Here is a 13,580-nt window from a genome sequence, read left to right on the forward strand (position 1 = left end):
TGTAGGTCAGTTTGGGCAGTGTTGGCACTGTAACAATGTTAAATTTTCCAAACTATGAACAAGGGATGGCTCTTCATTAATTTAGGCTCTCTTTGTTCTCTTTCAACAATGTTTTGTACTTTTCAGTGTAGAAGTCTTGCACTTCTTTTGTTCATTTTATTCCTAAGTATTTTAACTTTTTTCAACGCTATTATAAATAAAATTGGTCTCTTAATTTCATTTTTGGATTTCCCATTGCTAGTATATGGAAATACAGTTGATTTTTATATATTGATCTTAGGTGTTGCAACCTTGCTGAACTCATATTTTAGCTCTAATCATTTTATTGTGAATTCCTTAGGATTTTCTATGTGCATGATCACGCCATCAGCCAAAAGAGATAGTTTTACTTCATCCTTTCTAATCTGGATGCCTTTTATTTCTTTTTCTTGCCTGATTGCCCTAGCTAGATCCTTCAGTGCATTGTTGAGGGTAAGTAGAGTGAACAGACATCCTTGTGTTGCTCCTGATCTTAGGGGGAAAGCAGCTGGTTTTTAACCATTTAACTATGATATTAACTGTGATTTTGATAGGTGGCCTTTCAGGTTGAGAAAGTTCCCTTCTGTACCTAGTTTGTTTAGTTTTTCAGATGTTTTTTCTATGCCTATTGAGATGATTATTCCTGTTTGTTCTGTTAACATGAATATATTAATTTACAGTTTTCTTTTGGGGGCTTGAATTTTCCTGGCCTATCAGACTGCAAATCCACAGGAGGACCAGTCACAATTTCTCAAGGACTTGTTCTCTCTCCTGCTCCCCTTTTACTTTGTGCTGAGGCACCTTTCCTTGTGGTCTCCTGGGGGTTGCGACATGGTTTACTTCTGTTTCACCGTAACTCTTCTGCCTCCTAACAGGATGGCCAAAAAGCCCTCAGGACAAAGTCAGTTTCAGGGCTCTCTACTAGTTTCCCTGGGTTATTACTTTCCATTAGTTTTTTTTTTTTTTTTTTTGCGGTTCGCGGGCCTCTCACCGTTGTGGCCTCTCCCGTTGTGGAGCACAGGCTCCGGGCGCGCAGGCTCAGCGGCCATGGCTCGTGGGCCCAGCCGCTCTGCGGCATGTGGGATCTTCCCGGACCGGGGCACGAACCTGCGTCCCCTGCATCGGCAGGCGGACTCTCAACCACTGCGCCACCAGGGGAGCCCTCCATTAGTTTTTGGTTTGTAGTTCTTTACAATTTTGTCAGTTTTTTGCTTCTTTTAAGGTGGTTTTTAATTTTTTTTAAATAAATAAATTTATTTATTTATTTATGGCTGCATTGGGTCTTTGTTGCTGCGCGCGGGCTTTCTCTAGTTGTGGTGAGCAGGGGCTAATATTCGTTGTGGTGTGCTGGCTTCTCATTGCAGTGGCTTCTCTTGTTGTGGAGCACGGGGCCTAGGTGCATGGGCTTCAGTAGTTGTGGCACATGGGCTCATTAGTTGTGGCTCACGGGCTCTAGAGCGCAGGCTCAGTAGTTGTGGTGCACGGGCTTAGTTGATCCACGGCATGTGAGATCTTCCTGGACCAGGGCTCGAACCCGTGTTCCCTGCATTGGCAGGCAGATTCTTAACCACTGCACCATGAGGAAGTCCCTAAGGTGGTTTTTTGAAGACTTTATACAGCATTTTTATTTGCTTTCAACAGGAAATTTGGGCTGAGTAACTTGCCATTATTATGAAGAATTGTTTGGGTTTTTGCCTTTTTTCCCCCCCTTAAGTTCTTTTGCCTCTGAGGTCCCAGAACTAGGGGAGTAGAGGTATGACAGGGGCTAATAAGATGTATGGGCAGAGTGATGTTGCTGTTAGTACTCTCGTTTTCTGGGAAACATCACTGTTTTGAAAAAAAGAAGAAAACTCACTCAAGGTATAATTTACATACCACAAAATTCACACACTTTAAGTGTTCAACAAATGGTTTTCAGTATATTTACTGAGTTCTGCATCCACCCCCATAAATCAGTTTTAGAATATTACACCACTCCCATAAGATTACGCTATCTCATTTATAGTTAGTCCCAGACAACCACTAGTCTACTCTCTCTCTCTGTAGATTTGCTTTTTCTGGGTGTTTCATATTAATGTAACCATACAATGTGTGATCTTTTGTGTCTTGGTCTTTTCAGTTAGCATAATATATCATGGCACGTGGCTGTATCTTGTTCTTTATGACCATGTGGCCAGCACCGTATGGTTTGGTACCCATGTCCCAGATGTCATACTTCTTATTCCCAGGGTGCTCCTCACTTTGCACATCCTACCTTGTATTTTGGGACTCGCATGCCTTGTGCCTTCGATACCCCATGTCCTGTGCATCCTGTGCCTGGGCACCCCCCCTTTCTCTGCACCCTGTGCCAGAAAATCCCACATCCAGGGTGCCACATGCCTAGAACACCCCACTTTCTGGCTCCCTTTGTCTTTGGGACCCTATATTTTCTGCACCTAGCACCTTGGGCACCCTGGCCTCAGACATGGATGGCTCTGCTTACCTGTCCCCTGCTCCCCAACCCTTGCCTGCCTTTAGTTGTGCCCAATGTCTTGGGCTCCCACGCTTTGACTACCCTGGGTGTGCACTCCTCCACCCTTAACTGTCCCCAATGCTCTGAGTCCTTTACCTCAGGCCTAGTGCCCTTGGTCCTGGGTATCCTGTGTCAGGCTGTTTAGTTCCTGTGTGCTGGGCCAGACCCTGTAACATACATGAGGTAAGGCAAGAACTAGGGGTGGGGAATTTTATTTTTATATATATATACACACATATGTGTGTGTGTGTGTGTGTGTGTGTGTGTGTAGAGGTGGGGAGAGGGAGAGAGAGAGGGAGTTTTTATTGTTGAATAGTATTCCAGTGTGTGGATATACCACATGTTACTTATCCACTTATCAGTTGGTGAACATTTGGGGTTGATTCAGCTTTTTGGATATTTTATTATTTTAACTGGTATGTGTCCACTCTAGTCTAAAGCTATTGCTAGACTTGTCCTATATGAACAATTCATCTCCATTCTGCACAGTAGGTCCTGGTTCTGTGCTTGGAATTGATGTGTATTTGCCAAGAAAGTTAGTGGTGGTGTATTTTAGCTCCTGTTCGGTTTCATGTTTGCTGCGTACTATGTATTGAGGTTTGAATGATCTGCTCCTCGTTCCATTGGCTTTTGCAATTTTCTAGCTTTTAATATTCCCTTCCAGTATCAAAAAGGCCATATTCTTCTTTTGTTTCTGATATTCCTTACCTTAGCTTGGCAACCACTTTATGTAGTCTCCATAGTTTTGCCTTTTCCAGAATGTCATATAGTTGGAATCCTACAGTATGTAAACTTTTAGATTGGCTTTCTTTTTTTTTTTTTTTTGCGGTATGCGGGCCTCTCACTGTTGTGGCCTCTCCCATTGCGGAGCACAGGCTCCGGACGCGCAGGCTCAGCGGCCATGGCTCACGGGCCCAGCCGCTCCGCAGCATGTGGGATCCTCCCGGACCGGGGCACGAACCTGCGTCTGCTGCATCGGCAGGCAGACCCCCAACCACTGCACCACCAGGGAAGCCCTAGATTGGCTTTTTACACTTGGTTATATGCATTTAAGTTTCCTTCATGTCTTTTCATGACTTGATAGCTCATTTCTTTTCAGTGCTGAATAATAATCTATTGTCTGAATGTACTGGAGTGTATTTATCCATTCACCTACATCTTGGTTGCTTCCAAGTTTTGACAGTTTTGAATAAAGCTGCTATAAAAATCCATGTTCAGGTTTTTATGTGGTTCTAAGTTTTCACCTTTTACATTAACTTGAAATAAACTAAATGATGTGTTACTACTGTTTACTAATGTGAAATTACAGCAGTTAGAATTAGTAAAAAATTCTTTTCCACATCTTGTCCTAATGAAGGCTTTATGGCTTGTTTCCATATGTGCTAGGGAGTAAGAGCCTTTGCCAAGCTTGCTGAGCCTGTTACCTTTCCTTTTTGGTCTCTACTTTTGTGTTTCTTTTATTGAGAGAACACCAGTGTTGCCACATTCAAATGAGGCAGGAATAGCTTTCTCTGAGGTCATCGTATGATGAAATACTGCCCTCTTGAGTAGATTGTATCCTGCGTTCTATAGGCATTAGGCTCTGTTCCCAAAGAGTTTACAGTATAGTAAAATGATTATAGCATGTTAAGTATATTAAAACTGGGATGAAGTTTTATAGGGAAATTAATAATAGATATTTGTTTCACCATTAATTCAAGGAAAAATGGCATGATACTTTGATATTTTGATCATAAAACATGACAAGAGTTGTTTTTTTGTTTGTTTTTTGTTGTTTTAAGAAAGTATCCAAAATTCTATACTCTTTTATCTTTTCTGTCTTTGGCATACATGGCATACATTTTTTTAATGTTATTGAGATAATGGTATACATATTATTAATTATATATTTTTGATGTTTCTAATGTGAAACTCACTATAACCATGATATAAAGTATATGTAAAATGCTTTTGAAATTCATGTGGTAGTGCTGATTAGGTAAATATTCTATCATCTATTCATCCAATATTCTGCATAGTCCAGAGAGATGTTATTTAAAATGTTAATTCATTGTGTTTTTTATGAATTTACCTGATTTAGAATCCATATTTTAATGTTAGCTTTGTAACTGTAGGACACTAGTTTCAGTTTAATTTCGTTAACATTGGATAGGCTGTGTGTGTGTGGATAGAGCAACAAAAGTCTCCTTTCTCCCAAATTTTGCATAGGATAAACCATAGCAAATAGCCATAGTGTTTTTGCGAGTTTCCTATTTCTGTACCTTTGGAAGCACAGAGATAGTTGCATGAAAACGTTGGGTTTCCCTCAAACTTTTTGGTTAATACTGAACTTGTTTCTCCTCTTTTAGCTGTGCGGTCAGAGAAGAAACGCCTTAGGAAGCCAAGCAAGTGGCTTCTGGAATATACAGAAGAATATGATCAGATATTTGCTCCTAAGAAAAAACAAAAGAAGGTACAGGAACAGGTGCACAAGGTACATTCCACCATTTCAACAACCTTTCATCAGTTCTTTTAGGATACTGCAATTTTCCCTTCAATATCATATTTTATCTTCATGGGACAATACTTTCCTTAACTGGGATCTTGTTTTTCAGGGTTTTTTTTCCAGCTTCTGGCACAGTACTTAGCCTGTACTAGTTATACAGGAAATGTATAAATGAGTTTATGTACTATGTGTGTATAGTGTGTGTATATATAGTATATTTTCCCCCTTTGCTTTCAAAATGTATTTGATTTAGGAATATTATTATGATAAAATGTTTAGTAAAAAATATAGGGTATTAAAAAGAATAGTATGATCCTAATTCTACAAACAAATGTTACAATACCTTATATGCTTTATTTTTAAATTCAATTTCTTTAAACTCAAAGTATTTTAGAGTAAGTTAGAGATATTTTGACTCCACGTCCCTAAATAACATGCACCTCTAAGAAACAACATTTTTCTTCACAACCAATTTATCATGGTCATATCTATTAAGGTCAGTTTATCTAATAACAAATCCATGTTCAGATTTCCCCAATTATTTCATAACCTTTACATTTAATTTATCCAAACCAAGATCCAGTCTAGGACTACACATTATATCTGGTTGTTACATTTCTTAAATCACCTTAAATCCAGGACAGTCCCCCCTTTTCATGACCGTATGTAAGCAATGAGAGCAACACATTTAGAGTATCTGCCTTCTTGATTTGTGTGATTGCGTCTATGTTCCCTTTTAGGTAGTAGTTAATAAGTAACAATTTGATACATTCAAGTTAAACATTTTTGGCTAGATTACATGGTAGGTTTCATATGTTGTATGACATTGGAAGGTATTTAACCTTCAATAGTTCACCACGGTGACCAACTGATTTCTCTTTTCAGTTATGTTTTACCTCTTTTGATCAAGCAGCAGTATATGTATAATTACTTCGGCTCCAAGAGAATGTCTTGTTCCCCATCAGCCATTTCCCTGATGTTTTTTAAAAAATATCAATTGTACATCCTTTTCTATATGAATAATTTCATTTGGGGTTACAAAATGAAGATTTTCAGATTTTATTATTTCTTCTACTTATATTATCTGTCAGTCTGTCATTTTATAGTACTGAAATACATGAAAGGCATGTATTGCTTTCCCGTTAATTTACCAACTCAACTTTGGAAGTTTATTATTAGCTGCTTTTATCGATGATATATTAGGGAATCTTTTTTTTTTCTTTTTTCTTTTATTTATTCATATTTTTTGCGGTACGTGGGCCTCTCACTGTTGTGGCCTCTCCCGCCGCGGAGCACAGGCTCCGGACACACAGGCTCAGCAGCCATGGCTCACGGGCCCAGCCGTTCCGCGGCATGTGGGATCTTCCCGGACTGAGGCACAAACCTGCATCCCCTGCATCGGCAGGCGGACCCCCAACCACTGCGCCACCAGGGAAGCCCTTTTTCTTTTTTTTAAGATTATCACTATGGCTTTAATGAATTTTTATAGCTTCAGTGTATCTCAATCCAATGACATTTTTACCCTTTAAAAAAATTATAGTGAAATATATATAAGATAAAATTTACAACTTTAGCCATTTTTTAGTGTACAGTTCTGTGGCATTCAGTACACCCACATCATTATGCAACCACTACCATTATCACCACTACCCATTATCTTCAGAAATTTTTCATGGCCCCACACTGAAACTGTGTCTATTAAAAAATAACTTCCCACTTCCCCATACCTTTAGCCCCTGACAACCACCATTCTGTTTTCTGTCTCTATGAATTTTACCATTCTAGGTACCTCATATAAGTGGAATCATACAATATTTGTCCTTTTTTGTCTGGCTTATTTCAGTTAGTGTAATGTTGTCTTCAAGTTTCATCCATTTGTAGCACGTGTCAGAATTTCATTCCTTTATAAGTACATTATTCTTTTTGACACTTAAATTATAATGACTTTGGCCTATGGATTCCACGTTTATTTTTTGCCCATAGGTAAGTTCCCGCCGTGAAGAGGAAAGCCTTTTAGCCCGGTGTCGATCTAGTGCTCAGAACAAACAGGTGGATGAGAATTCTTTGATATCAACCAAAGAAGAGCCTCCAGTTCTTGAAAGGGAGGCTCCGTTTTTGGAAGGGCCCTTGGCTCAGTCAGAACTTGGAGGTGGACATGCTGAGTTGCCACAGCTGACCTTGTCTGTGCCTGTGGCTCCGGAAGTCTCTCCACGGCCTGCCCTTGAGTCTGAGGAATTGCTAGTTAAAACACCAGGTAAGATGGGGATGGGTCTCAGTATATAAGTGGATATAATTAGAGGAAGCAGGAGATTTTAGTATGTTTTGATGGAAAGCCAGTAGTGTATTTCTGTACAGCAAACTACCCACTTTGATTCTGGGAAATCCCTAATACTGGCTAATTGGATATAGTTAATGACCATTAATTGGTGTACTGTCAGGAAGACATATTTTTTACAAACAACTTTCTTTCAGTGTTATTGCTCTTCATGATTATTGATCAACCACAGTGTGAATCAACACCCAGGGTAACAGGGTTTGGGGGAGGGGCACTGCATACTAGTGGAGTAAACACATAAAAATTATACTTCAGATACTGACTTTACCAATCTTTGTGTTATTTGGGAAGTTGTTTAACCTCTGAACTTGTTTCCTCGATGTATAAAATGGAGACTGTGATGCAATGTATAAAGAAATTTACCTGACACATAGCAAGCAGCTGAGTGTGAATACTCCCTTGAAGTTAATTACCAATTTCTTTTCACTTTATCATTCTGTATAAACATGTCACCTGGTGAGAATTGAATCTAAACAACATACTGTCTCTAATTCACCTTCTGACTTTTTTTTTTTTTTTTTTAATTGGAGTAACCTTCTGACTTGAGTATTGTAGTCAGCCAAGGAAAATTTTGGATGTAACTTTTTTTTTTTTTTGTGGTATGTGGGCCTCTCACTGTTGTGGCCTCTCCTGTTGCGGAGCACAGGCTCCGGACGCGCAGGCTCAGCGGACATGGCTCACTGGCCCAGCCGCTCCGCGGCATGTGGGATCTTCCCAGACCGGGGCACGAACCCGTGTCCCCTGCATTGGCAGGCAGACTCTCAACCACTGTGCCACCAGGGAAGCCCTGTATGTAACTTTTTTACATTCCCAACAGTAGCTTGTGATGTTATTCTTTAAAAAGGGATCCCAATTGTGCATAATCAAGTAAGGTGGAATCAAAAAGAATAATAAAGATAGTTACCACCTCATTGCCCATTATGTGCCAAACTGTATTATTAGGCTCTTTTATATAATTGCTAAGAGCAGTCCTACAAAGTAAACAAGTGTCTTTTACTTATTTAGGAACAGAACAAGAATTCTAATCCTGGTCTATTTATGCCCAGAATTCAGGCTCTACTTTACCTCACTTCTCCTTTTGTTCTTACCACCAGTTGATTGCTCTAAAGGGAGTTTTGCCCTTTTGATTTCTCCTTAGTTCATTTGTGATTTTTAAAAAATGTATCAACATATATGGTTTTTAGTAAGTGTGTATACATACACACACACACACTCTGACATAAGAACATCCTCACATTAGTTTGTGTCTGTATTGAGAAATATTTTCTTGTTTTATGTTAACTAGTATTTTAGAATAATGTTTACCTTGTCCCTCCCCACAAGATGATGAGAAAAATATTTTAAAATGACTAATTTTTTATATTTTTAGAAAAATATAAAAAAATGACTAATTATATATATATATAGGCTTTTAAAAAATTAGCTTGTGCCCAGTTTCTAAATCATCTAATGAAAAGATACATGCATTTCAGGAAATTATGAAAGTAAGCGTCAGAGAAAACCAACTAAGAAACTTCTTGAATCCAATGATTTAGACCCTGGATTTATGCCCAAGAAAGGGGAACTTGGCCTTACTAAAAAGGTATGTTATTTTAGTCAATTCTAAAATAGGGTTTAATCCAGGAAATAGGGGATTTTAAAAACAAATCTTTTAGTAATACTTACGACATCAGTGCACATATACATAGAAATTATAGAATGTCAGAGTACACTTGGTGATCTGAGAGATCCTACATTAAGAGGCTGTTTTGCATTTGTACGGAAAATGTGTATCACTTGATTTTAGATTTTCTTTTCAAGTGAAAATGAAAAAAGCTTTAAAGTTGAGTAAAGTTTGTGTTTGTTGTAATTTCTTTTCTGGGCTCGAAACCTCTTACCTGATTTCTACTTCACTTCTGTCTCTACAAGCCACTAACCTACTCTTATGCCATTGCCGTGTCTGCATAATACCTCAGAAAAGACCTAGCTCAGCTATAATCCAGGCAGAAACACTTGATCTTCAGTTTTGCAAACTTGGTTTCCATTAGCCAAGAAGGCATCATTAAATTGTAGTTGGAAATATGATTTTCTAATTCTATAATGGATGATAACTGGATATTGATTCCTTAGGATACATCCTGCTCTCTTTGTATTTGAGGAGTAACTCAGTGTATATGTTATAAATTCAGTTGTAAGTTGCACAGATTTCCTATTTTAAAAAATTCTTTTTCTTTAAAGAAAAAATGCAGATTGTAATCAAATCATAAATAGAGTTTTTGGAATTCTTTCCTTAGCTGTAGCAAACTTCTATCCTTTAATCCTATATTAAGGCTCCTAGTTTTTGTTAGTCACACATCTGTAAATGTAAAATTTAATTTATTTGTGTTTTTATACCTTATTTAAAGAGTCACATTATGTACTTTAGTTCCTTTGTTCTTCTCAAAGCAGTTTTATGACATGGACTTTTTGGTGGTTCTTAGACTCATCTCCTGCCCTCCGAACTCTCTCTGCAGTTTGTGCAACCTTCAGTGACAATGTGTCTCTAACTCACTATCCTTTCATTGTACCCCACACTCTAGTAAGGCTGTGGTCATCTTCTGCAGTGCTTTCTCTCCTGGATTTATATTATTCAAATCTTAGCCACTGCGCAAGATTGTTGGCAGAGGTAGATGGAAAGGGCCAGGGAAACTGGGATTCAGTTGCACGTTTTGAGTGTGGAAGTGACGTTTGCAATCAGGTGATAAATTTAATGGTATTTTACAGGGTGAGTCATGGGAGGCTGTTGTCTTACTGCTAGGGGTGAGGTGCTGCAAATGTCATTGAAAGTAAGAATTCAGACGAGTTAAGTGAATGACCCCCCCCCCCCCGCCTTTATGGAGCTATAATTGGCATATATAAGTTAATGATTTGAAGGAATAAGATGAATTTTGAATCCTCAATGTTTTTGAGACTGGATTACTTAAAAAATAGTGTTAATTTGTTTTTTAATAACTGTAAATGGAGTATAACCTTTAAAATTGTATAATTTGTATGACCTTGCTCTGCCAAGTGCAGTTTTCTAATCTGAAATTTAACTTGTCGTGTTTGTGGGTTAATTTTTTCCCTAAGGGGATAAAAAGCATGATTTAGTTGATAATTTTAATTTATATAGGCGAAAGTGTCCCAGAACTCTTTGAGATTTAATTTACACCAATAAAATGCACAGATCTTAATTGTTCTGTTTCATGGCTCTAGACAGTTGTATATACCATGTTAAGTACCACCCAAACTAAGTATGCTCTATATCTATCACCCCTGGAAGTTTTCTTGTTCCCCTTTTCACTCAACTCCCCATTCTCATCTCTTCAAGAGGCAAAATTTTCTAACTTCCGTTACTATAGATAAGTTTTGCTTGTTCGTGAATGTCATGTATGTTGTTTTGTTTTTGTTAACTGGCTTCTTTTATTCAACACATGTATTTGAGATACATCCACAAGGATGCTATTTCAGTAGTAGTTCAAGTACAATTTGCTTGTCCTTTCTCCTGTTGATGCACATTTGCATTTTTTCATTTGAGGGCTATTAATCATAAGGCTGGTATGAATATTCTGAGTCTGTTTGTGTACATATATTTTCATTTTTCTTGGTGGTGTAAATACTTAGGGGTGGGATACTTAGGTGGCTCATGAATATATCCCTTTTAAAGAAATTGCCAAACACTTCTCCAAAGTGGTTGTACAACTTCACGTTCCCGCCAGTGGTATATCAGAGTTCAGTTGCTCCACATCTTTAATAGCATTTGGATTGTCAGTCATTTTAAGTTTAACCATTCTAGTGGATATGAAATGATATCTAATCATGTTTTTAATTTGTATTTCCTAATGATTATTGATTTTGAGCCCCTTAGTATGTGCTTACTGGCCATTCCTATATCTTATCAAACGACTGTTCAAGCACACTTATATTTTTGATTGGGCTCTTCATTGTTTTTATGGTTGCTTTTTTAGGAGTGCCTTTATATTTGGGATACAAGTCTTTTGTCAGATATATGTGCTTTAAATATTTTTTCCCAGTCTGATGCTTGCGTATTCATTTCCTTAGTCTTTCATGAGAAAGAATTTTTAAAAGTTTGTTTTTTCTTTTATTTATATTTTGTGTCTATTTCAAGAAATCTTTGCCTACCACATCAACACAGAGATATACTTTCTGTGTTTTGTTTTAGGAGTTTTATGGTTTTGATTTATATACAGTTCTTCATTTTTTGAGATGGAGTTTTGAAGTGGATGTCCAATTGTTTTAGCACCATTAGTTAAAAATCTCTGTTAGCCATCCAGTTCTCTGTCTCTCATATTTTTGGTCTCTTTAAGCATTAGATATAATTAATAACTGTCACTGTTGAATTTCAGCTTTTCTTGGTAGGGAGATAGGCATCATATTTGGTGCTAGAACAAGAGAAAACCAGAGTTATTGGTGATGGCTAGACCTGGACCCTGGAGAAAAGTGACCTCTTTTCTGTTTTAGAAGTGAGTTCTGCTATCTGACCTAGTCAGCTTCACAGTTAAGGTCCTGCTTACTGTGAGGTATATTTTGCCATCAGGTTGAAACCATGATTCAGCTCCATCTTGGGACTACACCATGGGTTACCAGGCAGGCCACACCTTGTCTTTGGATGGATCAATCAGTGGGTTAGAGAAAGAGGGATTGTCTGTTGAGGTAGTGGTAACTTAAGAGTGCACAGACCTTTGTTATAAAGCAGAAACTAACACACCATTGTAAAGCAATTATACCCCAATAAAGATGTTAAAAAAAAAAAAAAAAGAGTGCACAGACTTAATGCATATCCTACCAGATTATGCATAAAGTAAGTTACTGGCATCTTTGACATGTCCTCCAAGGCACTTAGAGAGTTCTGTGGGTTTTTTTAAAAATATATTTTATTATTATTATTATCATTATTTTTCAGCCGTGCCTCGTGGCACACGGGATCTTAATAAAAGCACAGAGTCTTAATCACTGGACCACCAGGGAGGTCCCTTTTTTTATTCTAAGCAGAGCAGATGGAATTTTATTCATGTAGTGTAGTGTGTGGGGGGGTGTGTGCGTGCGTGCGTGTGCATGCTGTTATTTCTATTTTAACTTATAAAATTGTTGACATCAGAAATGAAAATTTTTTCTGTATCACTCTCTGTAGTTTTGGGAACATTCTGATTGTTTTTGCATCACAGCTTTTGGGTGAATGTTAAACAGTGAAGTATAAATTGCTTATCTAAGTAATGTAGATGGTAGTTTTCTTTAAATTATGCAGTCTATTTTGTGGGTTTGTCTACTAGTGTTTTGTTCCATTTAACTAGGTACCTAACATTTGCTCCTTCATTTTATTTGACTTCATAAGACTCTGATCTACACTGAACATGAGGAACATTCTTATGATTTATTAATGTGTATAATAAGTGTTCAGAAATTCACAGCTGCATTTTATCTTGTTTTAACCTCAGACTTGGGAACTTCATAGCAAGAATAGCATCCATTATACTGACTTTTGTGACCACTAAATTTTGTTTTACAGTCATGATGAAGAATATTATTCTTGTAGGAGAAGACATTTTCTTGGAATAGAACTAATTCATACAAGCATTAGTAGTAGGGGAATAAAATGTGTAGTGAGTTACTCTTGACGTTTAAGGTTTTTCTTGTTGTTTTTTTGTTTTTGTTTTTGGCCATGCCACGTGGCTTGTGGAATCCTAGTTAGTTCCCTGACCAGGGGCCCTTGGCAGTGAAAGCGTGGAGTCCCAACCGCTGGACCACCAGGGAATCCCCAATGTTAAGTGTTTTGTTTTTAGTTTCAGTGTTGCTTTAATTTATATTAATCTGCAGCAACTTAAATTAGAAAGACTTTCCATGATTCAGAGCTTTTTAATATTTAGAATTCATCAAGTAAATAAGTCTGTGTAAAATCCAGTGGCTGTAAGTATAACATTAAGAAGGAAGATTTTAAATACACCGTGGTGTGGAACAGAATTGAGCTGGTGGGTCTATAAGCACATACTTTTTCTCTTTCTCTCCCACTTCAATCAGAGCAGTGTTCTATATCTGCTTTATATATTGGGAGTCTCTGAGTAAGCCAGTCGTTGTCCGTAGTCCCTCCACTGGAGTATGTGGTTGGTGGTTTTGAGTTTTAGAGCATGAAAAAAACCCAAATCTCATGCTTTTCCCCACAAAGTTTCTGTTCAACCCGTTACTATTATATTGTTCCTTTAATTGTTAAAAACAGC

The 13,580-nt window shown here is 37.8% G+C and overlaps 1 protein-coding gene across 7 annotated transcripts in view; it reads left to right on the plus strand.

Annotated features, from left to right (window-relative positions):
- NSD1 (nuclear receptor binding SET domain protein 1) overlaps positions 1 to 13,580 on the plus strand; it is a 136,398-nt gene that overhangs the window by 73,404 nt on the left and 49,414 nt on the right. For all 7 annotated transcript variants that reach the window (XM_027098286.1, XM_027098289.1, XM_027098290.1 and 4 more), the window contains 3 exons: positions 4,879 to 5,003; positions 6,999 to 7,269; positions 8,823 to 8,932. In XM_027098286.1, the coding sequence (XP_026954087.1) occupies positions 4,879 to 5,003; positions 6,999 to 7,269; positions 8,823 to 8,932 (506 nt within the window). The remainder of the gene's footprint in view (positions 1 to 4,878; positions 5,004 to 6,998; positions 7,270 to 8,822; positions 8,933 to 13,580) is intronic.

Source organism: Aethalodelphis obliquidens, unplaced genomic scaffold, assembly GCF_003676395.1.
Source record: "Aethalodelphis obliquidens isolate GAN/ISIS:26980383/991018 unplaced genomic scaffold, ASM367639v1 scaffold121, whole genome shotgun sequence".
In the NCBI taxonomy this organism is placed as follows: Eukaryota; Metazoa; Chordata; class Mammalia; order Artiodactyla; family Delphinidae; genus Aethalodelphis; species Aethalodelphis obliquidens.